Source organism: Marmota monax, unplaced genomic scaffold, assembly GCF_021218885.2.
Source record: "Marmota monax isolate L192 unplaced genomic scaffold, Marmota_monax_Labrador192_F-V1.1 WCK01_AAM20220418_F8-fsc00249, whole genome shotgun sequence".
In the NCBI taxonomy this organism is placed as follows: Eukaryota; Metazoa; Chordata; class Mammalia; order Rodentia; family Sciuridae; genus Marmota; species Marmota monax.
The window spans coordinates 1,720,235-1,748,083 of record NW_026694242.1 but is presented as its reverse complement, the minus strand read 5'-3'; the positions used below and the strand labels follow the sequence as shown (position 1 = coordinate 1,748,083).

The 27,849-nt window shown below is 49.7% G+C and overlaps 1 protein-coding gene and 1 long non-coding RNA gene across 2 annotated transcripts in view; one reads left to right on the top strand and one right to left on the bottom strand.

The window, feature by feature from the left end:
* On the bottom strand, window positions 1-26,584 carry LOC124108519 (uncharacterized). Its single transcript, XR_006856702.2, has 5 exons — window positions 26,369-26,584; window positions 21,391-21,493; window positions 3,203-3,428; window positions 1,782-1,908; window positions 1-1,336 (listed from the first exon to the last, which is right to left on the bottom strand). It is a non-coding gene; the product is annotated as an uncharacterized LOC124108519 (long non-coding RNA).
* A 145-nt stretch (window positions 26,585-26,729) lies between these two features.
* Window positions 26,730-27,849, top strand: part of Chchd6 (coiled-coil-helix-coiled-coil-helix domain containing 6) — a 178,728-nt gene continuing 177,608 nt past the window's right edge. Inside the window, exon 1 of the mRNA XM_046466950.2 lies at window positions 26,730-26,945. Coding sequence (XP_046322906.1) covers window positions 26,859-26,945 — 87 coding nt within the window. The 5' untranslated portion in view covers window positions 26,730-26,858. The remainder of the gene's footprint in view (window positions 26,946-27,849) is intronic.

Below are 27,849 nucleotides of genomic sequence, written 5' to 3'. Positions count from 1 at the left end.
GATTTTAAAAATGTGAGTTGTGTTGAGCGCAGTGGCACACATCTGTAATCCCAATGACCCAGGAGGCCAAGACAGGAGGACTGCAACATTGAGGCCAGCCTCAGCCATGTAGCGAGACCCTCAGCAACTCAGACCCTGCCACAGAATAAAAAATGAAAAGGGTGAGGTATGGGGTTACTGGCAAAGTGCCCCTGGGATAGATCCCCAGTGCCAAAAATAAAATAAGTATAAATTGTGAATTCGATAAATTATTTCTTGGATCTTTTAGAAAAGAATATATTGAATAAATAAGCCAAGCATAAGAAGATACAAAAAAAGAAGAAAACCATAAAAATGTCCATTAATTTTGAAGTGCTGTCAAATTTTATTTACATGTGTATAAAAATTGTTGTAATGACCATACTACCAAAAGCGTTATACAGACTTAATGCCGTTCCTATTAAAATCCCAATGACATTCTTCATACAAATAGAAAAGGCAATATATACGTAATATATTTGTATTTATATCTACGTGTTTGTGCATATGTCTAGGTCTACATAGAAAAAATTTTCTCAAAATATGGAATAAGGTAAAAAGGCAGAAAATTAAGCCACACGCAGTGATACACACCTGTAATCCCAGTGGCTCAGGAGGCTGAGGCAGGAGGATCGTGGATTTGAGGCCAGCCTCAGCAATTTAGCGAGGCCCTAAGCAACTCAGCAAGATCTCATCTTTAAATAAAAATACAGAAATAAAGGGGGAGCTGGGGATGCGGCTCAGTGGTCAAGCGCCCTGTGTTCAATTCCCGGTACCAAAGAAAACAATTCAAAATATAAGAGTGGAAACATCCTATAAACTTACCAAATCGGTAGGTGCAAGAGTCAGCTTGGCCTCAGGTGCCTCATCCGTAACTCTGGGCGCTAGAAGAAAACTGAGCACTGCTTCCAAACTCCTGAGGGACAATAATTTCCAAACTAGCATCTGGAACAGTCAACGTTTGAAAGGTAAAATGAATCTGTTTTCAGATACGGGAGGACACAAGGTGACCTGGCGCACATTTCTCAGGAAGTTGCTTTCCTAGTGCTGAGCGCCAGAAGATGGAGGATGGGAGAGAACCGTGGAGACACAACCACCCCGCTGGATGACCTTGACCTTGAGCAAGTCCGAGAGCAGAAGAGTGAAGTTAGCAGGTTACGTTCCGGTTTGGATGGACGATGTCCACCAAGAGCTGGCGTGCTGAAGACCTGGATCCCAGTGCAGCAACATCCAGAGGTGGGGTTTGGGGAGTCGTTGGATCAAGATGGCTTATCAGTGGATTAATCCACTTGACAGATTAATCACTTGCATGGGGTTCCTATGGGACAAGGTGGGAAACTGTAGGCAGGCAGGGAGGGCATGGTTGGAGGAAGCAAGTCATTAGGGACATACCCTTGACCCTTGTCCCCTCCTCTTTTTCTCTCTGCTTCCTGGCCGCCATGAGCTGAGCAGCCTTCTTCTACCGGGCTCCTCTGCCAGGAAACTCTGCCTCACCTTGGGCCCAAAGCAATGGAGTCCGCCCACCACAGATGGAAACCTGTAAAATTCTGAATCGAAATGAACCTTCCCTCCTCCAAATTGTTGGTGCCTGGTATTTGGGTCTCAGCAATGGAAAGCTAACACGGTGTATCAGTTAGCTGTTGCTGTGTAACAAAACACTCTAAAATTTAGTAGCTTCAGAAAATGATCCTGAGGCATGTCTCACGAGTTTGCTGGATGGTTCTGCTAATCTGAGCTGGGCTTCAAGGGGCTCACTCACATACCAGACGCACGTCAGCTGTCTGGTTCTGTTGAACTGAGTCATGTCATTCTAGAGTGGCTGGAGTCTCCACTTGGACGAGTGTGCTGGCCACCTGAGTTCTAGGTGGTCTCTTCCCACAGTCGGCCGGCCTAGTGATCCAAGAGAAAAAGTCGTCAGAGGCGATTTAGGACCTTCCCTGAGAACCAGAGCGCTTTGCTTCTGCCACAATCACTGTCCTGAAGTCAGTCCCAAGGCAAGACTGGACGCAAGGGTGGGAAACACCAATGGAGTGTTGCAAGTTGCCGTGAGGTCACATCACTGAGGGCAGGGGTCTGGGAGGGGATATAAAATGGCTGCTTTTGTAATCAATGTACCATGGGAAAAGAAAATAAGGATGGTTAAAAGACGGCCCTTCCCTTAGTGACATTTCTATTCTCTTCCTCTGTGACCTGGGATGAAGGGACCTTCCTCCAGTGTGGTTTAAACATCACTCTGTTCATTTCCCCATAGTCTCTGCACTCAGAGGAGATTTTGCAGAGTCCCGGCCTGGTTAACCCTGAGCTAGTGGGTGTCACCAGAGTGTCATTCGGCTCGTCACCGGGAAAGGACATTGAAGGGGATCCCCCTTCCCATTCCAACAGAGGGAGGCAGCAGAGGGCTCCTGCTGAGCTCTCCAGGGAAGGAAGGGCAATGCCCCCTCCCCCGGGCGCCCCCTCCCCCCATAGATCTTTCCAGAAGCCAGGCATGGAGGTGCTGAGGGTAATGGAAGTGCCTGCTCAGGCGGAAACTCAGAATTACGCCAGCTGCTCCCCTGTCTACAAATGGAGACCTTAAGTCACCTTGGAACAGATTCGCCTTATTATCTCTCGAGTCTCCTTAAGTTATATAAATGGAAGGCCAGTCGGCTCGCTGCCTTAGAGAAAGGTGCACGGGGACCCTCACTGTCTTCAGCTCAGAAAGTCTGCTTGTCCAAAGAGTCCTTTCTAAACCAGGCCAGGGAGGGGGCAGTGGCAAAAATGCACAGGGGCCAGGAGACTTGGAAAAAAAGGGAGGGAAGGGTTATTCCGGTGTCATGGTGCACGCCTGTCATCCCAGCGGCTCAGGAGGCTGAGGCAGGAGGATCGCAAGTTGGAGGCCAGCCTCAGCCACTTAGTGAGGCTCTGAGCAACTCAGAAGACCTCACAAGCCCATTTCCACGTTCAGCAGAGGCCCCGGCAGGGAGGTGCCTTGAGGATGAAGATTTGCTAAGCAGGCAGTCCCTTGGGCTGCAGGGAGTGACCTCCCCGCTGGGAAGCCAGAGCCAGTCCTCAGTGTGCATTTCTCACAAGCGCCACTAGGTGGCACTGGGGCTTCTCGGGAAGCAGACAAAGCGCAGGGCTTTCAAAGGGTCTTGCCAAAGGCTGCCCACTGACCTGCGCCCACAGAGGGGAAGGGGACACGCACCTCCTGGCCAGTGTCAGCTGGCCACCCACAGGGCCCAAGCCCTGCTGTGCAGGTGGAGCCGGCCCAGAGCCACTCCCAGGGGAGCTGTGTTCGGGTTCAGTGGCTGGACCTCTTCAGATCTCGGTTTCCTCTTCAACAAAAATGGGGAGGGTGACAGATTCAGCAGCAGCGGGTAAGGACACACGCCCTGGGAACGCCACGCCCATCTGGACACAGGGACACGGGGCTGAAATAGAGAAGTGGGGTGAGGGCTTTTGTTGTTGTTTTGTTGGTACCAAGGATTGAACCCAGGGGTGCTTAACCCCTGAGCCCCGTCCCCAGCCCTATGTATATTTTATTTAGAGACAGGGCCTCGCTGAGTTGCTGAGGCTGGCCTCCAACTTGCGATCCTCCTGCCTCAGCCTCCAGAGCCGCTGGGATGACAGGTGTGCACCACCCCACCTGGGTCAAGGCTTTTCTTGTGGAAAGAAGACTTTGGGGCCACCTCCTTTCTTTCTTTTTAGTGATGCATGACAGTAGGACCTATTTTGATATATTTATACAAGCATGGAATATATCTTATTCTAATTCCGACCCCAGTCCTGTGGACGTACCCGATTTTGAGATTCACTGTGGTGTGTTCCTATAGACACATAGGAAAGTTCCCACACATTAATTCCATTTTCTTTCCTATTCCTGTCCCCCGCCTCCCTCCCTTCATTCCCCTTTGTCTAATCCTCTGAACTTCTATTCTTCCATCTTCTTCTTTTTATGTGTTAGCGGATGCTAACATATCAGAGAGAACATTCAATCTTCGGGTATTTTTTTTTTTTGATTGGTTTATTTCACTTAGCATGATCATCTCCAGCTCCGTTCAATTACTGGCAAATGCCACCATTTCATTCCTTTTTATGGCTGAGTAATATTCCACTGTGTCTATGTCCCACATTTTCTTTATCCATCCTTCTGTTGAAGGGCACCTAGGTTGGTTCCACAGCTCAGCAATTGTGAACTGAGCTGCTATAAACATGGATGTGCCTGCGTCACTGTAGTGTGCTGATTTTACGTCCTTTGGGTATAAACGAGGAGTGCTACAGCTGGGTCCCATGGTGGCTCCATTCCTAGTTTTCTGAGGAATTTCCATCCTGCTTTCCAGAGTGCCCACACCAACCTGCAGTCCCACCAGCCATGGTGAGTGGACCTCTCCCCACATCCTCGCCCACATTTGAGGGCACATCCCTCTGATGCTACCTTGGTGACCTTCCAGCTGTGACATCTAAGTGTAGCCCTCTCCTGGCATTGGAATGGCCAGGGGACAGACCTGGCTGTGCACCTGAGGGGGGACATGGCCCGTGGTTCCACCTGGAGTGTCTGCTCCTTCTTCCTCCTCCGAGGCATTACACAATGGCCTCATAAAACTGGGGCTGGAGAGTTGGTGTCTCCGATGTCCTTCCTGTTCACTCACAGGAATCCCTTCACCTACTGGATTTTCCGTGACTCCTGCCTGGCACAGATGTCATCTGCGGCTTCAAGATGCAGAGTAATAGTCACTGGAGCCGAGAAGGGTTTCTGCGAGTCCCCGTGTCTGGAGACAGACCAGACCCGGGGAGCAGTTGGGGGCTCACTATTTCTCCATCAATAAACTCCTGGTGGCTTTCTTTGCTCTGTGGCACTGCCTGTGCCTCTCAGCCTTCAGGGGTGATGGACAGGGCAGCGAGGATTTTCTGAGAGATCTGAGCATGCTCTCTCCTGCCTTTATCTTTCTTCCTATTTATTTTTTTTTTACAGTTGCAAGAATTAGTGTCTAAATCAAATCAACCACCGGGCAATCAGCAGACTGCAGCTTTATGAGGCTGACAGACGACAGAAATGGGCAGCAGACCTGCAGGACAGGCCTCAGAGCGCCTCCCTTTTGTCAAGGAGGTCTGTAAGCTCAGGGAAGGAAGCCCGACCAGCCAGGGAGTGTGTGGGTGAGCTTCCTAGGCCTGGCAGACGAGGTGTTTGTAACACACAGACTGACTTTCCAAGTTGCAAAGATACCGAGGCCGGGCTTGGAGGAAGAGCCGGCGTTTTCTTCCATTATGAATCATAAATACGATTAGCCGACACTCGCCCCAGTCACGAGGAAACAAGGCTAAAGGCTGTTCTTTCTTTTAATTTGGTACCTGGGATTGAACCCAGGGGTGCTCAACCCCTGAGCCCTGTCCCCAGCCCTTTTTATATTTTTTTATTTAGACCCAGGGTCTCTCTGAGTTGCTGAGGGCCTCGCTAAATGGCTGAGGCTGGCCTCCAACTTGCGATCCTCCTGCCTCAGCCTCCCGAGGGATGGCAGGTGTGCGCCACTGCGCCTGGCCCAAGGATTTTCTTATGAAGAATGAGGAAGACTTGGGAATCCAATGAATGAGATCCTCAGACCCATCCTGCAGGAGGGGGACTGGGCTCGGAGGTTTGGCACATTCTACAAAAAATCTGTGGGCCAGCCCAACATACTCAGTTCCCCGTGGCTAAGTGAGGTCAGCCGTGAACACTCAACACCGTCCACAGGGGCCACTGTCTACACAGCAGGTGCTGTGCTCACCTGCTCCTTCACCTGGGCACCCTGGGTTGGGCAAGCGATCTTATCTTGTTGGCTGAACCCTTGACATACTTAAGGGGTTCTCACACATCTCTATTTTCTCCTCTTCCTTGTCCTTTGCCCTCACCCAGGAGGACACCTCCACCTAGTGTTGCCTCCCAAGGGACCTACCAGAAGGGACCCAGCAACTACCTCCAATGCCCACCACAGGGACCCTCAAAGGAGAGTTCGCTGAGTTACCATTGGAGCCCAGGGGAAAACGCACAATGTGGAGAAAGAGGGTAGAAGGAAGAGTCGTATCGGGGTTAGAAGGCTGTCACGATTTTCCCTAGAAGCAACTGAAGTGAACCCCTCTCATTAGTGTGTGTGTGTGTTAGCCATCAGTTCTGCTCACTGTTCAGATCTGTCTGAGTCTGTGAAATGATTTAAGAATCTAAGCATGTGGCCGGGTGCGGTGGCAGAGGCCTGTCATCCCAGCAGCTCGGGAGGCTGAGGCAGGAGGATCTCAAGTTGGAGGCCAGCCTCAGCCACTTAGCAAGGCCCTAAACAACTCAGTGAGACCCTGTCTCTAAATAAAAAGTTAAAAGGGCTGGGGACGGGGCTCCGTGGTTAAGTACCCCTGTGTTCAATCCCTGGCATCAATCAATCAATCAATCTCAGCATATGTAATTAGAAAGTCTTTCTATGATGTCCTCTACAAAGTAACACTAGAAAGAGTGTCCCCCAAAATCAATCAGCCAATCAGCAACACACAAAAGGAATCAGATCTAATAGAAAAAACAAAACAGGAATTTGGATAATAATTAGTGATTCAGAGAGCCGTACGAGGGAGGATAGTGCCTTCATAAAGAAAATAAGAATATTAAAAACTTGATTTCTTCCTTAGGGGGGAAAAAAACTCAGTAGGCAGGTTGGAATGTAGAATAAATACAGCTGAAGATCAAATCAGGAATCTGAACATTCTCATTGAGGAATTATGCCAGAACACGGCACCAAAGTACAGAGAAAGAGAAAGCACGAAATAAAAGTTACAAACTTCATACAGTGGTGCACGCCTGTCATCCCAGTAGCTCAGGAGGCTGAGGCAGGAGGCTCGCAAGTTCGAGGCCAGCCTCAGTATCTTGGTGAGGCCCCAAGCAACTGTCACTAAATAAAATATTAAAAAGGGCTGGGATATGGCCTCAGTGGTCAAGTGCCCCTGGGTTCAGTCCCCAGTACCAAAAAAAGAAAAAAAAAAAGTCACAGGCTGTAGAAGGTAGTGAAATTGCAAACGTCATTAAATTAGGAGCCCTCGGAAGAGAGAATAGACAGAATGAAGAAATGGGTTTCTAAGAGGCAATAAAGGCATTTCTCTTTAACAAGAAACTCGTGAATGCCGAGACTGACAGAGCCTCTCAAGAGATGAAGATGATAATAGAGAGGGATCTTCAAAGTCGGAACCTATAATTACACTCTCAGCCCATTATAAAGCTATCAATCACCGGGAGGACAAAATAAAGACATCTCCAGGCACGCAGAAGCCAAACATTTTGAGATCCTCGGATACTTCCTAAAATAGACGCCAGAAGATGTGTTCCAGCAAGAAGAAGGATGCAGACATGCCAAAGAAACCGTGGGAGAACGTAAAATAGCAAGAGCTCGGTTTTATTTGTTCTTTTTAGCGCTCCATGACAGTAGCGTGCATTCTGACCTGTCACACGTACACGGGGTGTAACTTCCCAGTCCTGTGGTTGGCCTGCTGTGGGGTGTCCCTGGCTGAGTGTTCATATGTGAACGTGGGAAAGTGATGACCATTCATTCCCCCGTCTTTCTTATTCCCAACCCTTTCCCTTCCCCCCCAATCCCCACCTCTAATCCAGTGAACCTCCACCCTCCCCACCCCCTACTGTGAATCGGCATCTGCATATGAGAGAGATCATCTGGACTTTAGTTCTTTGGGACTGGCTTGTTTCACTTGGCATGATCGCCTCCAGATCCACCCATTTACTGGCAAATGTCATCATTTCGTTCTTCTTTATGGCTGAGTAATATTCCACTGTGTATATGTACCACAGTTTCTTTATCCATTCATCTGTTGAAGGGCATCTAGGTGGGTTCCCTAGCTTAGCTGTTGTGAATTGAGCTGCTATAACACTGATGTGGCCGTATCACTGTAGTGTGCTGATTTTAAGTCCTTTGGGTGTATGCCAAGGGGTGGGATAGCTGGGTCACATGGTGGTTCCATTCTAAGTTTTCTGAGGAATCGCCATCCTGCTTTCCAGAGTGGTGGCACCAATCTGCAGTCCCACCAGCCACAGCTGAGTGAACCTTTTTCCCCACACTCTCGCCCACATCTCTGTAACTTGTCTTCTTGATCACTGCCTTCTGACTAGGGTGAGATGGAGTCTCTGTGTAGTTTTAATCTGCATTTCACTAGGGCTGTTTTAGGAGTGAGTGTCGGTGACGTACACTAAGCAATCTAGCATGACTATATGGTGCCCTGCCTGGAACCTCAGTGGCCTCTGCGGAGGCTACATGTACACACTGCCCGGGATGGATATGGGTAGGCATTCCAAGGGATGGCACAGAAATGTGTCCCCAAAAGACAGGTGCTGAAATGTTCCCAGCATCATCCACAACACTCTCAGCCTGGCACCGACACGGTGCTCACCAACAGTACGCTGGATCATTATAATCCCAAGTCCGAGAAATGTCATAGCATAGGACACTATCCAGACCAAGAAAAGGACTGTCATCGTGGGCCTGTGGGGATGAGTCCCAGGGGCACCAGGCCAATGAGCCGCCAGATACAAAGGAATCAATATTATGATCTCATTTATATAAAGTCGGAAACAGACAGACTGATTCACGGTGACGGCCATCAGAACTGTGGTCTACCTGGGTGGGGTGACCGGACTGAGGAGACTCGGGCAGGAGTCCTGGGATCGTGGTGATGCGGGTCAAGCCGTACACTCAAGATCTGGTCACGTTACCGTGGGTACATTATACTTTCATGAAAGTGATGTGAAATAATCATGAAACGAATACATCCAGGGAAGAGGGAAAGGCAAGAGAGGAAAGTCAAACTGCGCTGATTTCTTGTGGGGGCCACATGGGCACAGATAGCAACTGGAATAGACTTCAGGGGCTGGGGCTGGGGCTCAGTGGTAGAGAGCTCGCCTAGCACGTGGGAGCACTGGGTTCAATCCTGGCATCACACCAAAATAAACAAATAAAAGTCAATAGACAACTAAAAAATATGTGTATATGTATATGTAAATTATATTCTTTTTTTTTTTTTTTTGTACCAGGGATCGCACTCAGGGGCCCTCGACCCCTGAGCCCCGTCCCCAGCCCTATTCTGTATTTTATTTAGAGACAGGGTCTCCCTGAGTTGCTCAGGGCCTTGCTGTTGCTGAGGCTGGCCTCCACCTTGCGATCCTCCTGCCTCAGCCTCCTGAGCCCCTGGGATGACAGGCATGTGCCACCGTGTCTGGCACAATTATACATCCTTAAAAGGTGAAAAAATACAGAAAAAATGGTAAAGCAAAATGTAAAGCAGGAAGAAATAACTGGAAAGTATGTTAAAATCAAACAAAAATGATATGAGTGGTTCTAATAATATTGGCCATTACAATATATGTAAATGGATTAAACACTAATTAAAAGGAAAAGACTCTGGATCAAAATAAATCTCTAGCTGTCTGCATTTCATGTGAGTCACTTCTAAAACAAACAATCCAGAAAAATGAAGAAGATAGAATGAAAACACTAATAAAAGCAAAGAGAGAGGGCAATATTTATTCAGATGAAATGGAATCCAAGACCAAATCATTTAATAAGGTTGGGCACCATGTGGCACACCTGTCATCCCAGAGGTTTGGGAGGCTGAGGCAGGAGGATCACTAGTTCAAAGCCAGCCTCAGCAACTTAGCGAGGCCCTGAGCAACTCAGCGAGACCCTGTCTCTAAATAAAATATAAAAAGAGCTGGGGACAGGGCTCAGAGATTAAGCGCCCCTGGTTCAATCCGCAGTACAAAAAGAAAAAAAGAAAAAAAGAAAAAAAAACCACAGTGCAAAATCTGTACCCTGAAAACTAGAAAACACTGTTGCCTAGGAGGGGGAAATTAACAGGAAAATGACGTGAGCATGTGTGACAGGGGATGAAGGTCTACATCTCGGTTGGGGTGGTGGCCACGGGAGCTCCACATTATGAATATCAAGCTGTACACTTGGCATCTGTGCATTTTATTATAAAAACTAATTGGAAGACTCCTGGTCTCAAACATCCAAAGTCACCCAGGTTGAAACTGGAAGGCAACCAAAAGACGCTGGGCGCCCTGGAACAAAACAAGGAACAATCAAGCATCATTTCTGTTGCACCTCGGCCATGATTTTAAATACACGGAGCAGAACCTGGCAGGGCTACAAGCAGATGAAACCAGATCCTTGATTCCTCAGCAGGCAATTTTAACCACACCCTGCGAAACAGAAAGAGGACTTGAATAAAACAATTAACGAGCTCGGTCTCAGCATACACACCCGCGCTCTTTCTTCCAACCGTCTTCCAACAGAGAGTCCATACCCCTTGACCACAAATGGAATATTCTGGAAAAGCCGGCCACATATTAGTCCTCGCAGGAAATATAAATCAATGACAAAGACCTGTTAGGATTTGGGTCATATTCCCGATTGAAACACCATGAAATGCCAGGTAGCTGGGGTCACAGGTGAGCATCTTCACCCCAGGACAGGTATCACTTCTTTTTTTGATTTTATTTTTATCTCTTTTCTTTCTCGATTTCTCTCCCAATTAAAAAATCAACAGAATAGGGACTTGGGCTGTAGCTCAGCAGCAGAATGCTCGCCCACTGTGTGAGAGATTGGGTTGCATCCTCAGCACCAAATAAAGCTAAAATAAAGAGATTGTGTCCGTCTATAACTAAAAAATAAATATTAAAAAAGTGAAATAAACAGAATAAATAAATCTTATGATTTTGTTTTGGTTCCTTTCAAAAACATTTTGTAGTTGCAGATGGACGGCATGCCTTTATTTGGTTTATTTATATGTGGTGCTGAGGATGGAGCCCAGTGCCTCACACCTGCCAGGCAAGCGCTCTGCCACCCAGCCCCAGCCCCTGATGCACAGCCCCTGAGCCCCAGCTCGATCCCTGAGCCCCAGCCCCAGCCCCAGAGCCTCAGATCCCCAGCCCCAGCCTCTGAGCCCGAGCCCCAGCCCCTGAGCCCCCCTAGCCCCAGATCTTTGGTTCTTATTTTATAGTACTGTCTTTAAAAGTTAAATTGAGTTTTTAATTTTTAAGAATTCACAAACTGAACTCAACGGTATTGAAAGACATTTTAGGAATGCAAGTATGTGTTCAGCTTTAGAAAAATCTACCAATGTCATCACTCCTTGATTATGTTAGAAGAAAAACCACATAATTTCCTTAGAAACAAAAACACTTTTGAATGTATTCAACGTACATACTTCTATGATTAAAAGAACGAAAGCTTTCAACCATGAGGCATGCACCTATTAAGATGGCCAAAATCGCCAGGCACAGTGGCACATGCCTGTCATCCCAGCGGCTTAAGAGTCTGAGGCAGGAGGATCGAAAGTTGGAGGCCAGCCTCAGTAAAAGAGAGGCCCTGAGCAACTCAGGGAGACCCTGTCTCTAAATAAAATATAAAAAAGGGCTGGGGATAGATATGGCTCAGTGGTTAAGCACCCCTGGGTTCAATCCCTGGTACTAAAACAAAACAAATCAACAACAAAGAGGCCAAATCCACAACACTGAGGATTGGACAATACCAGATGCTGGTTAAAGATGTGAAGTAACAGGAACTCTCATTCTGTGCTAGTGGAAAAGCAAAATGAAAACCGTTTTGGCTGTTTGTTACAAAACTGAGCATCCTCTTCCACTATGATCCAACAGTCGCTCTCCTTGGTATTTACCCAAAGGAGACGAAAATTTATGCTCACACAGAAATCTGCACAGGGATGTCTACACACCTTTACTCATAGTTGCCAAGACTGGGAAGTGAAGCAAGGAAGCCCTCCCTCATATACACAATGTAATATTACTCAGCCATAAAGAAGAATGAAATGATGGCCTTTGCCGGTAAATGGATGGAACTGCAGACTATCGTGCTAAGTGAAATAAGCCAATCCCCAAACACCAAAGGCAGAATGTTCTCTCTGATACGTGGGTGCTGACTCACGATAATGGGGAGGGGAGAACAGCAGTTCATTAGATTAGACGCAGGGGAATGAAGGGAAGAGAGGGGTAGGAATGGGAGAGACAGGGGAGTGAATGGAGGTCACTTTCCCATGTTCACATAGCAACACATGACCAGGGACACTCCACAGCAGGTCCAGCCACAGGAATGTGAAGTTAGACGCCATGTGGGTGTGATATGGCAGGATGCACTCCTGCTGTCATGGAGAGCTAAAAAGAACAAATAAATATTTTAAAAAACAGCAACAGCCATGCTAAATAGCTGAGGAGAGAAAGAGAGTACCACGGGCATGGGATGTTGACTGCGGGCAGCTGTGTGGGCCTCGGGCAAGGAGCACCTCGGAAATCTCTGCACCTTCTGCTCACTTTTGCTATGAATCTACAACTGGTCTTCAAATAAAGTCTTTTTTTTTTTTTTTAAGTGTGGGGGACCCCAAAACCAAGCTTCTGGCGAATTAGGTTCTAAGTATGGCACTGGTCATCAAACACAAGGAGGCTGGGATTGTGGCTCAGCGGTAGAGCACTCACCTAGCACGTGGGAGGCCCTGGGTTCGATCCTCAGCACCACATAAAAATAAATAAAGATATTGTGTCCAACTAAAAAATAATTATTAAAAAAAACACAATGGAAATCTCCCTACTTACTAATGAACAAACAACGTAACTATCATTGCTCTGTTCAACCGTTTTATTGGAAAGTCTATCTGGTGACATAATGCACAGGGGAAACCATATGAATATTGAAAAGGAAGGGACAAGACGGAGATCATTTGCAGAACAGATGATCATCTGCCTGGAAAAACTCTCAAGAGTCAATTGACAAATCAATAGGCGAGTTTGGCAGTGCCAGCAGATGCGAAATCCACAGAGAAAAATCAATCGCTTGGGCAGGGGATGTAGCTCTGCGGTACAGCACTTGCCTACCATGTGCAAGGCCCTGGTGTCATAGCCCAGCGCTGCAAAAACAAAACAAAACAAAACCAAAACCAAAAAAAAAGAAAAAGAGGAAAAATCGAGCTTAATTACAAGCCAAAAAAAATTTAGAAAAGGAAATAAATGCATATCTAAAAGCAACAAATTCTATAAAATATCTAACAAGAAATCTGATAAAGCCAGGCACGGTGGCGTGCACCTGTAATCCCAGGAACTCAGGAGGCTGAGACAGGAGGATCGCGAGTTCAAAGCCAGCCTCAGCAATTGAGTGAGGCCCTAAGCAACTCAGGGAGACCCTCTGTCAAAATAAAATATTAGAAAGGGCTGGGGACGTGGCTCAGGGGTTAAGTGCTTCTGAGTTCAATCCCTGGTACCAAAAAAAAAAAGGGAAGAAATCCAATGAACATGTCTAAGTACTATATGAAGCAACTGAAATTTACCAAACAGTCCTTGGTAAGAGTGAGGTGTCTCAATTCTCCCCTAAATTCAGTGAACTCAATGGACTTCTAATCAAAATCTCAGTTAAGACTCAATGGTCTATACGGCAAGATGACTTTCCCGGGGAAAAGAAATTTCCAGAAATATCCAAGTTAATTTGGAAAAACAAGGAGTGATTCCTCTCATCAGATAACTAAATATCTTCTAAAGTAGGTCTGTGAGTGGTGAATTTTTCTAGGATTATCTAAAAGAATAGGGACACAAGTCCAGGAACATCATGTACCTATGAATAAATGCTTTATCATCAAGTTGGCTCAAATTCAGCAGCAAAACAATCAATATGCCGTAAATGATTAGAGTGCAATTGAGTATATAAAAAAAAAACTCTACATGAAATAGCCTTACAGCATAATTAAAACAAATTACAAATGGTTTTAAAAGGCAAACATAGAAAAATTTATTTTGCAATCCCAGGAGATAATTCCTTATTAATACATAAAAGCTACAAGCCAAAAATAGAGTATGATTTACAGACTGAACAAAGATAAAATGTTTGTCAAAAACATTTGCTTTTTCAATAATATATAAGTGGCGGACAAGAAGAAAATAGTTACAGCATCTAGAACAGAGGGGTAATAATTAGGACATTGCTTTCTTTCATCAGATTTTGAGACAGAATACAAGAGGCAGGGAAAAGTCTATTTGGGGACAGTTGCAGAGGTCTCAGTCCATAGACGCCTGACTGCATTGCTCTGCGCCCAGGGGGAGGTAGGACATGATCGGGGAAGGGCCCAGCAGAGTAGACCCACTCTCCTCATATTGGTAAGAAAGAGGACAGAAGGGGTACAGGGCTGCAGGGAAGACATATTCAAACTGGGGTGGACTGATTAGGTCACAGCTCCCATAATCCAATCATTTCACCTCTCAATATTGCTGTGTTAACAGAAGCATTTGGGGGACACCTCATAGCCAAACTATAACTGCCATATGTAAAGAGTTTTTACAAATCAATAATGAAAGGTTTAAATAAAGTCAGCAAAGGCTATGAAAAAGTAATTCACAGAAAAGAAGAAATGCATGATAGTTAACCTTAGATAGTGGTATTCAGAGACTTGCAATTAAAATCAAAACAAAATTTTGTCACTATCACACTAGTGAAAATGACATAACACCCAGAACTGGCCGAGATGTGGGGAAATGAACATTCCTGTACATTACTGGAGGTAAGAAATATTGATACACTTTTGTTTAACAGCCACTTAAGAGTACGTATAGAAACTGAAAAACCCCACATGGATTGAGCAATTACAGTTTGTTTGAGTCAGCTTTTTTTGCCACTGTGATTAAAAACAATTGTTGAGGAGGAAAAGTTGATTTAGGGCTCAGGGTGTCAGGTCTCAGTCCACACTCCTGGGCCGAGGGGAGGCAGGACATCATGGAGGAAGAGTGTGGGGAGGGAACAGCTCCTATGGGGACCAGGGAGCAGAGACTCCACTCTCCAGGGACAAATAGAGACCCCCAGCCATGGCCCCAGGGCCACCTCCTCCCCACACCCCACCTGCCTCCAGGGGCCACCCAGGGACCCCCAGGGAGCCATTCACTGATTAGTTTAAGACCCGCACAACTCAATCATTCCTTCTGTGAACTTTCTTGCATCATCTCACATGTGAGCTTTTGGGGGACACCTCACTTCCACTCCGTAACAACAGTTCTAGAAAGATCTTCAGAAAGATGCTCAAGGTGGGGCCTCGTGGAGACCTTAGGGTGCGGAGGGCATTCTTCCAAGAGATAGGGAACTCAGCCCCTCCCTGTCTCTTCCCAGTACCCAGTTTTACTCTGCCACATGCTCCCCACCACCGGGTGCTGCCTGGCTACAGCCCCAAAAGCTGTGCAGCCAGCCGACCGCGAAACCTCCAAAAGTATGAGCCAAAATAACCCCCTTTCTAGAGTGGATCATCCGAGGGACACAGGGAGGGGTGATACTACTCCTGAGTGCACTCTCCTTCCCTGGTCTCCCTCAAAGAAACCGGAGAAAGGGTCTGTCGGGTCAGCTAGAAGGTCAAGGGCTCCAGTCAGGCCACCCCATGAGAGACTGCCAGTCCACCCAGAAGACATCGCATCCCCTGCCTTGAATACAGAGAAGGTAACCCTTTGCCTGGTTGTCCCTTAGGTCCCCTCTGAGGAGAAGGCTCAGGGCACATAGGGAACCCCTCCCTTTCCCAGCCAGCAGAGTGCAGAAGGCAGGAAAACCATTTGGCCAAGGAGGCAGACAGAATTACCACGGAGGTCTCCGGGGGATCGCATCAATTTGTAGCTGTTATTACAGTGTAATGTTCCCTCCATAGAAGTCTGCATGCACGTTTAATGAATTCGTAAAAGTCCCCACGGGGACAAGGGAAGGGAGGGGTTCGGCTCTGAAACTTCACCTTAGCTGAGCTCCTGGGGGCAGAAGCCATGTGGGGTCCCCCACCAGCGCGGCCCAGCGAGCAGGCTGTGGCGAGGGGCCACGGGAGATGGGGAAAAACAAAGAGTCACACACGCAGATCTCGAAGATAAAGCTGGGGTCGGGTGGAGCGCCGCTCTCTGATGGACAAGCGGGTCTCCAGAATCACACCAGCCATCTTTACTAGGGATGGGTCGCTAATCAGATTAGAGACCAGGCAGGCCTCATTCTTTGTCTCCGTGGAAGTGACAGAGAGCCAGAGTATGCAGCCATCTCCTTGGTCACGTTCTACATTTGCAGTGAGCAAGCTGGGAGCAGTGGGCAGCTCTCAAGCAAGCCCATTGTTTAAAGTCGCTGGTTGGCTGGCAGGTTCGGGAGCAGCGAGCTGGGGAACCCTGGTTATCTTAGCAAGGCAGTTCCTTCCTTCCCAGGAGCCCTGCGCCTGAGAGCAAGGTCAAAGCTGATAAGACTCTTGCAACAGAGCCTCCCCGCGGAGAGCATTGCCATAGCAACTGGGCATCCTACACCTTTGCACGGGAACCTTCCCAGTCACCAAGCAGGCCACAGAACATGAAGTCATCAGGGACCCCAGGCTCAGACACTGGTCTCCCCGTCACTGTCACCGCTCTCCTGGGAGGCCCCTCCCCACCGAGGATCCCCATGCCAGCTGAAGGCCTGCGCTGGTGCTTTGGGGCGTGTCCAAGCTCCCTGGGGAGGTGTCCCCATTCTTTCCCTGATGCGTACACCCCTTCCTGAGCCTTGGGCCCTGAGGGTGCATGGTCAGGTGGGTCATTAGCCAGGGTGCCTCCATTCCAGCTCCAAGTCCCACACAAAGAAAGAGCCAGGCAGGCCATGTGCCCAGGGTCATGATGAGCCAGATGGGACCCTAGAAAGGGCTCCATCTTCTGAGCTACACACACCAGGATTCAAACCTTGACTCTGGCTGGGTGTGGTGAGCACGCCTGTCATCCCAGTGACTCGGGAGGCTGAGGCAGGAGGATCACAAGGTGGAGGCCAGCCTCAGCAACTCAGCGAGGCTCTAAGCAACTCAGTGAGACCCTGTCTCTAAATAAAATAAAAAATAGGGCTGGGGAGGTGACTAAAGGTTAAGTACCCCTGGGTTCAATCCCTGGTACAAAAAAACAACAACAAAAAAAAAAAACAGTTTTAAAACATCTCAGTTTCTTCTGGGAGCTGAGTCACATTTCATATCTGAGCCTATGACCCAACATGGCAGGCTGCTTGGAAAGACATCGGAGTGTTTCTTCTTTGCTAGATATTATTCTAAGTCCATTCAAACACACCATTCTCATTCCTATTTTACAAATCGGGAAACTGAGGCACAGCATTTTTTTTTTTAAAGTAACCAAGAGAAGATCACAGGAGGGGTGTGGTGGCACACACCTGGAATCCCAGTGGCTTAAAAGGCTGAGGCAGGAGGATCACAAGTTCCAAGCCAGCCTCAACAACTCAGCCAGGCCATAAACCACTTAGCAAGACCCCATCTCAAAATAAAATGGTCAATAAAGCCAGTGGCGCACACCTGTAACCCCAGTGGCTTGGGAGGTTGAGGCAGGAGGATCACAGTGAGCAAGGCTCTAAGCAATTTAGCAAGACCCTGTCTCAAAATTAAAATAATGAAACATAATAAGGGCTGGGATGTGGCTCAGTGGTTAAGCACCTCATTCCCTAGTACTGGAAAAAAAAATCAAAAGTACAGCCAGAATTGAAGGATTTATATTTATTATTATTATTATTATCTTAACCACTGAGCCATATCCCAGCCCTTTTCTAATATTTTACTAGAGACAGGGCCTCACTAATATGCTGAGGCTGACCTCGAACTTGCAATCCTCCTGCCTCAGCCTCCAGAGCCACAGGGATCACTTGACAGAGCCTTTACATTTAATTCCTCATTTTCCTGCGTCTCTTAACAAGGAGTGGCTGACACAGTTAAGGAGCCCATGTTCACTGACTTGCTCAATCAGTCTGTCACTCGATAATTTCTCGAGTGCCCATCTGTGTTGGGCCCTTTACTGGGTTCAAGGAATTCGGTGATGCAGAGAGCAGACGCATCCTTCTTCTCTGAAGCCTCTTAGTAAATCTGTGTGTGCACAGGGGAGACTACTGGTTGGAGACGAATCAAAAACAAACGAACAAGCTACAGACTCGGAGAAGGATCTTTCTGCAGCAGGGAGAAAAATGGTGGGGTGGCCTGTTGGAGGGTGGTGTCTGAGAGGTGATGTCAGACATCACCTCTGGGATGAGACCTGGGTCAAGAGTGGGGGAGCCACACAGGGCAGCAGCAGAGGCCTGGTCCCTGCTCACGGCAGGGACCTCCAAGCCCTTCATGCTGTTCACTCTGTGTAAGGCCCCAGGTCACCTCCCTTCCTGGTCGCTGGGCAGAGCTCGGTGCTACCTGACAGCCAGCTCGGAGCTCTGGTCTGGCCGTGCTGGCCCAGGCCTGGACGTGCTCTGGGTGTGCTGGGTACTTAGAGGGTGTCAATCAGAGCAAGAGCCCTCCTTGACACAGACCAGGAAGTCCAGCTTCTACCATGGGAGCCTGGGTCCGCCATTCAGCCTAGGGCTCCGTGGTGTGCAGGTGGGGGGAGAACTCGTGCAGATGGGGGCCAGGCTGCTCCTGGCCACCTCGGCTCCTGCCCCGACTTCTCCCTGGCACTGAATCCTCAGCCATCCCCGTTCCCTGCGTCTCCCACCCCAGCAGCCCCGCTCAGGGGAGCGGTGACAAGCGGTGATTTTTTGTGTGGCACAGCCCCAAGGGAAGCTGCTGGTGTACAGAGCGCCTGGCTGTCCCCGGGGCTGTTCCTCACACTAAGCAGCCATCCGCTCGGCTGAGTCGCCAAATCCAGGGCTAAAGCTGAAGCTTAAAAGTCTGAAAGGCAGAAAAAGGAAATTGGGGCCAAGGAAGCGGATCGTGCCTTCCTGCCTGAGCCCCTGTGCCCCGCTGCTGATCCACTCCATCTGGGGGCTTTGTCTCGCTCGGAGAGTTTCCTGGATTTCAAGAGAGCAGGTGGGGACCCGAGTGCAGGGCTTTGGAACAATGGACCAGTAGCTTTGTTATCTTGGCTTGCTTTCTCCACTCTGAGGTGGACACACGCGTGCGCGCGCACACACACACACACACACACACACACCAGGATGCAGACGCAGCACACACAGCGCCCTGCTGACAGTGAGGTCCAGGCAGGAGCAGATGGCTGCTGGGCTGGGAGGTCCAGAGGCTGAACAAAGGGGCTCTCACAAAGGTGTGGGCGGGGCTGGGCTTGCAGGGCTGAGCCTGCCACTGCCTTAAAGCAGATCTTCTGTGCCCTCTGCCAGGGCCTGGGCGAGGGCTGGGTGGGTGACCGTGACTGGCCAAGACCATCCAGGCTTCTGGGAAAGATCTTCTTTGTCCTGAGAGAGACAGTCACCTGAGAACGAAGCCCTTTCTGGATGGGTGTCCTCCCAGCTCAGAGCCGAGGCTGGGCAGGTGCGACACTCAGAGCTGAGGTGCCCTCCTGAAACCACTCGGGGGTGTCACCCACAGGCTGAGCAGACACAGGGCAGGCCCCCAATGCATGGTGGACTCTGTCGCCAGGAGCACACCAGGCGGGAAGCACGCATTCCTCAGGCGGGCAGACCTCAAACAGGGACAAGGAGGGGGCTGCCAGGGGTCCCCTGGTGAAGCCTGCTGTGAGTCTTACCCAGTGGAGGCCAGGAGTGTCGCACCGATGGGCGTCCCTCCCTATGGAAACCCGAGAGTGGGAGAGAAGGTTCCGCCAACTAGTGCTACCTTCCAGGCCTGGAGCTCAGTGAGGACCTAACATGGCCCTGTGCATTTTGGACAGCTGTATTTTTTTCAAATACATATATTTTAGTGGCAGGTGGACATTGTGTCCACCTGCTACATTATTTGATTGATCTGTTTGTACGTGGTGCTGAGGATGGAAGCCTTCACACCCGCCGAGCAAGCGCTCCAGCCCTAGCCCCAGCCCCGCCAGCTGTATTTCTGTGAAGGGCCTCATGGTCAACCAAACTCTAGAGCTGGTCCAAGAACTCTCTTCTATCCTGAGATCAGAGCTTTCCACAACACAGGCTGAGCCAGACTCTTTGCCTGCTCCAGAAACCAAGGTTTACCTACCTCCCACCTCAATGGTCAAATTTCACAAACGAGTCGGGCGCAGTGGTGCACACCTGCCATCCCAGCAGCTCAGGAGGCTGAGGCAGGAGGATCGCGAGTTCCAAGCCAGCCTCGGCAAAAGCGAGGCCCTGAGCAACTCAGGGAGACCCTGTCTCTAAATAAAAATACAAAATAGGGCTGGGGATGGGGCTCAGGGGTGGAGGGCCCCTGAGTTCAATCCCTGGTACAAAAAATAAAAAATAAAAATAAAAAAAGCCACTTCACAAATGGCTTTCCAGTCCTCCATCCTTGTGGTCCATTCAAACTTTCTAGAATTTTCCCCACCAAACTCATCCTCCCGGCCCTCTGGGCCCTGTCTTGTCTCTCTGGTCCTTAGCCATGTCCTTCTGTCCTTTCCCCTCTTAGGCCACCGTTCTCTAGCCAAGGGGTCCTTGGCAATGGTCCAGGGAGAACTCCATTGAGACCATTTTGAAGTCTGGCCCGATCACGTTATCAGGAAATCACCGGATCCAGCTCACGACAGCTCTGACCCAGGCGAAGCTTTGTGGATGGTCCCACCACACATCACAGAGCAAACCCTGTGCAGCCCACGGCTACCATGAAAGCAGATATTTGGTTTTTGTCCTCAGTTCTAGAAACAGGGCTCCTGAAACCTGGGAATTTCCTGAATAATAGGAGTTTATTTTATCATTCATAACAGACTCCTTTTGGACTCATTCTGAGCCTGTGGAGTCCCCAGGGGGTTTCAGGGTGGGGGCTGGTCAGCAGAAAGGTCAGACACAGAGTTAGAGTGCGGGAACTTTCAACCCACACCCCAGTCTCCAGGGAGGAGCAGAAGGGGGCTGGAGACGGAGCTCAATGACAACTCTTTGAGTTTGGCATGGTGGCCCAAGCCTGGGATCCCAGTGGCTCGGGAGGCTGAGGCAGGAGGATAGCAAGTTGGAGGCCAGCCTCAGCAGCTTAATAAGACGCTGGGTTCAATCTCCCCAAAACAAACAAACAAACAACAACAAAAAAAAACCCAAACAAACTCTTGAACAAGATTCAGACAGCTATGGAGTTGGCAGACATATCCTTGATTCCCTGGGGACAGGGCTCCTGTCTTGGGACCCTTCCTGACCTTGATCTGTACACCTCTTTTTCTGGCTGGTCAACTATGACAGGAGTATAGTACTTTCCTAAGATCTATAAGTTGTTCTAGTAAATTACTGACCCTGAGCAGGGGTTGTGGGGACTTCTAAATTGGTAGTCAGCGGGGCAGAAGTGTGGGCAGAGGCTGGGTACCCGACTTGTGGTGGGTATACACAATGAGGACCAGTGTTGTGTGAGTAGGTCTACACTAACTCTAGGAGTTGATGTCAGGCTGAACTGATTTCTAGGACACCTAGTTAGTGTCAAAGGATCACAGAATTGATTGGTACAGGAAAAGCAACATTTATTTGGTGTCAGAGAAGAACATACCTTTTTCCAGGTGTGGTGGCACGTGCCTGTCATCCCGTCTACTCAGGAGGCTGAGGCAGGAGGATCGCAGGTTCTGGGCCAGACTCAGCACCTTAGCAAGACCCTGTTCTCAACATAAAAAATAAAAAGGGCTGGGGATGTGTGACAGTGGTAAAGCACCCCAGGGTTCAATCCCCAATACTCAAAATTTAAAAATTAAAAAAAAAAAAAAAAAAAAAGAAAAAAACATGCATTTTTTGGTGTCAGAAGAAAATAAAAAAGCCATAACCTCTTTTTCCATATTTTCTATCTTTACCAAATCTGTCTTTTCTTTTTCCCTCACTCCAAATCCCACTTGTCCAACCTAGCAGGCTCTTCCCTCGTTCTCCATCCCTGACGCTCAAAAATCTACCCAGCCAGGTGCAGTAGCACACACCTGTCATCCCAGCAGCTCGGAAGGCTGAGGCAGGAGGATTGCAAGTTCGAGGCCAGCCTCAGCAACTAGCGAGGCCCTAAAGCAACTTAGCAAGACCCTAAGTACATAGCAAGACCCTGTCTCTACATAAAATATAAAAAAGCCTGGGGATGGGGCTCAGTGGTTAAGTGTCCCAGGTTCAATCCCCGGTACCAAAAATAAAAAAAGAAAAACAAAAAGTCAGGCGGGATGCTTCTAGTGCCTTCTATCAGTCAGCTTCCTCTTTCCTTCTACTTAGGGCAGAAAGCACTTCTCAGCAACTGCAGGCAGGTGGAGCCACAGCGTCAGCCCTGGTCCGTGGATTGTGAGCAGGACCTGAGGGGTCTGCAGAAGGAAAGCTGGTGCTCAGCTCTCTAGCCTCCTCCCTTGGACTTGACCAGAGCCACGTGGCCCAGAGGTACTACAGTTAGAGCACGGGGAGCCTGTCAGCCAGGGTCCCCAAGCCCCTCTGTCCAGTGGTAGCATATCCCTGGGTTCAATCCCCAGGACTGGCAGAAAAAGAAATGCCTGTCATCCCATCTACTCAGGAGGCTGAGGCAGGAGGATCACAAGTTCTAGGCTAGACTCGGCACCTTAGCAAGACCCTGTCTCAAAATAAAAAATAAAAAGGGCTGGGGATGGGAAAAACAAAACCCAAACCGTGCACTTGGATATTAGCACTCACTGCGGGAGTGAGAGGTGAAACAGGGAGGTGTGAACTGTCCCCAAGTATTTTACTAATACTTTTATTGAAGTACACTTTGTGTGTAATAAAATGCACAGATGCCAGTGCCCAGCTGCACACGGATAATGTGGAACTCGTGTGGCCACTACCCCAACCAGATACACACCATTCATCCCCGTAACACAAGCTCAAGTCTTTTCCTGTTAATCTCCAACAATGCTTCGTAGTTTTTAGGGTAGATTTCCCTTTTTTTTTTTTGATTCTGGGGATTGAACTCAGGGGTGCTTAGCCACTGAGCCCCATCCCCAGCCCTTTTAATATTTTGATTTAGAGCCAGGGTCTCGCTGAGTTGCTTAGGGCCTCACTAAATGGCTGAGGCCAGCCTCGAACATGTGATCCTCCTGCCTCAGCCTCCTGAGCAGCTGGGATGACAGGTAGGCACCACCATGCCTGGCCAGATTTTGCAGTTCTTTGGTTAATTTATTCTGAGGTGTTCTATTCTTTCTTTTGGAGACTAATGTAGATGGAGCTGTTTTCTTAATTTCATTTTTTGACTGTTTGTGGCTGACGCACAAAAACAGAACTGATTTTTGCAGATTGATCTATTCCCCTGAAACCTGGCTACACTTGCTCACAGCTCTCATAATTTGAGTGTGTGAGTGAGAGTGTGTGTGTGTGTGTGTGTGTGTGTGTCCCTTAGGATTCTCTATGGATGAGTCATGTCATCTGTGAACAGAGAGAGCTTTACGGCTTCCCTTCCAATCTGGATGACTTGTATTTCATCTTCTTGCCTAATTAATCTAGATCCTTCAGTACAATGTTGTCTCAAAGTGGCAAAAACAGACGTCCTGTTCCTGATTCCTGCCGCTCCCATGCTGGGGATCAAATCCAGGGCCTGATGCATGCTCGCAGGCACCCTACCCCTGAGCTACCCCCCCTGTTCTCGATCTTAGGATGACAGCTTCCTTTTGGTTTTTAAGATGGACAAGTGAATCACTTCTCTGCAGCATCCACCCTTCTTTTCCTTGTCTGCTTCTGAAGATTCCAACGTAAGACAACCCATCTCACAGAAGTGCCCTCTCCAGAGCATGCCTAGAGCTGCCAAAGTGTTATTTCCAAACAGTCATTTAATAACACTCACAGCTCGGCCTGGACGAGTCCACTCAGTGCCCAGCTCTCCTGAAGCCACTCCATGCGATGTCAGCAAGACTCTCCGATCTGTCAGAAAACTAGGCAGCCAGAGTCTCTACCTTGCCCAAGGGCACAGATCTAAGAGGCAGCTTGGCTCTGCACTCCATCCCACACCACAGCCTGCCTTCCTGAGCACTGTGCTGCTCTGCCCTCCGGGTACCACGCTGCTCAGGAGACTTCCTAGCCGGAGCTGGGTCACAGGGTCACTGGGGGGAGGGAAGTTTTCCCTAGGACCAAATTCGATTTCCCTTCTATTTTTTTTTTTTAAATATTTATTATTTTTGGTTTTTAGTTCTAGGTGGACACAATTTCTTTATTTTACTTTTACGTGGTCCTGAGGTTGGAACCCAGAGCCCCACGCATGCTAGGCAAGCGCTTCACCTCTGAGCCACACCCCCAGCCCCCCCACTTCTATTCTTTATTCTGAAAAATTTCAAACCCATTAAAACAGTGAAATAATAATATAATGGATACTATATCTATTTTACTTAAGAGTAAACTATAACATTCTTTTGTTTTGGGTACTGGGAATTGAACCCAGGGGTGCTTAACCCCTGAGCCCCGTCCCCAGCCCTATTTTGTATTTTATTTAGAGACAGAGTCTCACTGAGTTGCTCAGGGCCTCACTTTGGCTGAGGCTGGCTTTAAATTCACGATCCTCCTGCCTCAGCCTCCAGAGCTGCTGGGATGACAGGCTTGCACTACCATGCCGGGCTTAATTTGCTTTTTAATTTCTTCTTTGGCCTACCATGTTGCCTAATTTCCACACATTTGTGAATTCTTCTTGAAACTTCTCCTTTTTTATGCATTTCTAGCAACAAACTCTCTGCTATAATTTGGATCATACATGTCCCAGAAAGTCCCATGTGTTGAAGGCTTGGTCCCCAGGGAAGCACTACTGGGTGATGGCAAATCCTTTTGGGAGATGTGACCTAGTGAGAGGTCTTGAGGCCAGTCTCATGCCACATGCTTCAAGTATTTTAAAAGTTTCCTGGGTTCCTAACTATGAATGTAAAAGTGGAGTGTAAAAATTGAGGAAAGAACTGGATTTTACTTTGGGGTCAAATTATGAAGTGATTAATACACGAAGCTAATTCAGGAAAACACAAGTCAGAGCCCAGGGTGACCAGGACACTATGTGTGCCTCATCTCCCCTGTGAAAAATCTTTGGAGGACTCTTGGAATCTTGCAAGCCTTCCCGTGGTGGGTACGAGTACAACAACATAGTGTCAGATGCGGTGGCTCACTCCTATAATCCCAGCAGCTCGGAGGCTGAGATGGGAGGATCACAGGTTCAAGGTCAGCCTCAGCAACTCTTCGAGGCCCTAAGCAACCTAGCAACCTTAAAAATTAAAAAGGAAAAATGTTGTGGCTCAGGGGTTATTGCCTTTTGTTGCCTGGTAACAAAAAAAGAGAAAGAAAGAAAGAAAGAAAGAAAAGAAAAGAAAAACAACAGCAGCATAGATCAGCCTCAGGACAAAATAAGTTCTGGATCCCCATTTCACAGATGAGAAAGCTGAGGAGCCCACAGATGCAGGCAATGCAGCACACTGCATCCAAAGTAGGAAGGGGATTTGAATAAAGGCAACAAGCCAGAGATGCAGAGGAGGGGAAGGGAAATTGATTACACGACATTGGTGCCATTAAGCTATGACCAACTCACTGAGATTTCTAACTCATCCTGAGTGCAGTTACTGCAACCCAAGGCCCAGAAAAACGGAGGCTCCGGGAAGTGATTGTGTTACATGTGACAGGCATGCTGAACTACTTAAAAGTGCAGTGTCACAATATCTGTCACCTTCACTGAAATGATTTTTTAAAAAAAAAACGTTAGCTGCATGCAGTGGCGCACGCCTGTTATCCCAGGGTTTGGGGAGGCTGAGGCCGGAGGATCACAAGTTGGAGGCCAGCCTCAGCCACTGAATGAGGCCCTAAGCAACTCAGGGAGACCCTGTCTCTAAATAAAATACAAAATAGGGCTGGGGACGGGCTCAGGGGGTTAAGCACCCCTGGGTTCAATCCTTGGTACAAAAAAAAAAAAAAAAGCAAATTAAAATGCCTCTTGAGAGACACAAACATGAAAACTCAGGGGAAGCAGCAAAAGGATTTTTAAGAGGGAAATTTGTACCCCAAATAACTGATTAATAAATAAGATCCCAAATGGGAACCTACCCACCCGACCTCAGAGGAGCAGGGAGGAGCCTGGGAGGAGCCTCCAGAGGAGCAAGGGGAGGAGCCCGGGAGGAGCTCTGGGATGAGCCCTGGGAGGAGCGAGGGGAGGAGCCTTGGGGGAGGGGAGGAGCGCGGGACGAGCCCCAGGAGGAGCGAGGGGAGGAGCCTTGGGGGAGGGGAGGAGCGCGGGACGAGCCCCGGGAGGAGAGAGGGGAGGAGCCGCAGGAGGAGCGCGGGAGGAGCTCTGGGATGAGCCCCGGGAGGAGCGAGGGGAGGAGCCGCGGGAGGAGCGCGGGAGGAGCTCTGGGATGAGCCCCGGGAGGAGCGAGGGGAGGAGCCACGGGAGGAGCGCCCGGAGGAGCCCAGCGGGCTCCAGGCCCGGCCCCGTAACGCGGCTGCCTTCCAGGGCCCCTGCCCCGCCGTCGGGACCCAGTGTCCTGCTCCCATTTTCCCTTCTGACTTGGGTTTTGGTGAGTTGTCCCCAAGGCGCTGCTCACCTCGGGAAGCCAGGACACTGCGCTGGTCGCGGTCACCAGGGCGGCGCTTGCCTGGCGCCGAATGCGGCGCGGCGCCTGTGGCCTCCTTCAGGGCTCCGCGGGAAGGGCGAGCTTTCCGAAGCTGCGCTCCTCAGCGTCTTCGGGGCTCCGCTTCCCGCCTTCCCGATTCTCCCGCCGGCTCCCGCCCCCTGCACGAGGGCCACACACACTGCCCGGCCACGCCCCCAGGCCGCACCGCCCTCTCGGCTTACCGTAGGGCGGCGCCAGGCTGGCGAACCACAATTCCCACAAGGCCCCGCGGCACCGCGCCTTCCGATTGGCCGAGCTTCCGGCCGTGGCCAATAGGACGTGGTTTTGTTGGCTTGTGCCGCGGCAGCCCGAGTCCTGGAGAGCGACGGCGCGGCGCGCGCAGAGCGCGGCGTCTGCCTGGTTGCTCTGGAGCCGGTTCTCGTGGTTTGCCAGTCGGCGTTTTTCTGTCAGCCTCCTGCCAATGGGGAGCACGGAGAGCTGCGAGAGCCGCAGGGTGTCTTTCGGCTTGGACGAGGAGGAGCGGGTCCGGGTGCTGCAGGGCATCCGGGTGAGCGGCGCCGCCGGGGCCGGGGCGGGCGTGTAGGGCGCCCGAGGACGCGGAGGCCGCCAGCCCGGCCTGGGGGTTGGCGCGGAGCGGCGTGGCGCGGGCGGCCGAGCCTCCCTCGTGGAGCCTTCGCACCGGGAGAGGGGTCGTGAGGCCCCGAAGAGGCCCCGCCGGGACCCGAACCCGGGGCTGCAGCCTTCAAGCCCCACTGCGCTGGTTCCCTTAGGAAGAGCGCAGAAGGGGCAGGTGCAGAGGACGCTGGTCACGAGTTAGGTCTGGGGCCACCTTCCAGCTCCGGCGGGATTGGCCCGGTTTCCTTTAGGGGTTCCGCGCCCTGGTGCTCCCCGCCCTCGCCCGCCCCTCAGGTGGGCGGCCGGTTCTGTGGGCAGGAGCAGCACCGTCCTCATTGGGGGACTGTCCCCTTCCACCCTGCCCCACGATCTTCCCCCTCAAGCAGGCAGCCGAAGAAGCCCTTTTAAGAATTGTAGGTCCAGCCAGGCGCCAGGGCGCACACACCTGTCATCCCAGCGGCTCTGGAGGCTGAGGCAGGAGGATCGCAAGGTGGAGGCCAGCCTCAGCCCCTTAGCGAGGCCCTAAGCCACTCCGTGAGACCCTGTCTCTGAACAAAATAAAAAAGTTGCAGGTCAATTAACATACATTTCCTTGGCTTAGAAGTCTTCAGTGGATTCCTAGAGCATTTAAGATGAGGAGATGCCTTACTTGGGTTTATAAAAGCTGCCCCAGTGCCTGCTCACCTGTCTGACCACATCCCAGGTCTGTCCCCTCATCCCCCACCACTCCCTCCACCTATTCACCAGCCTCAACACCTCCTGTTCCTGGAAGATACCAATTTCCGTCAAGCACAACATCTCTGTTTTGTCTGTTCTCTCTTCCCCCTTGCTGTCTT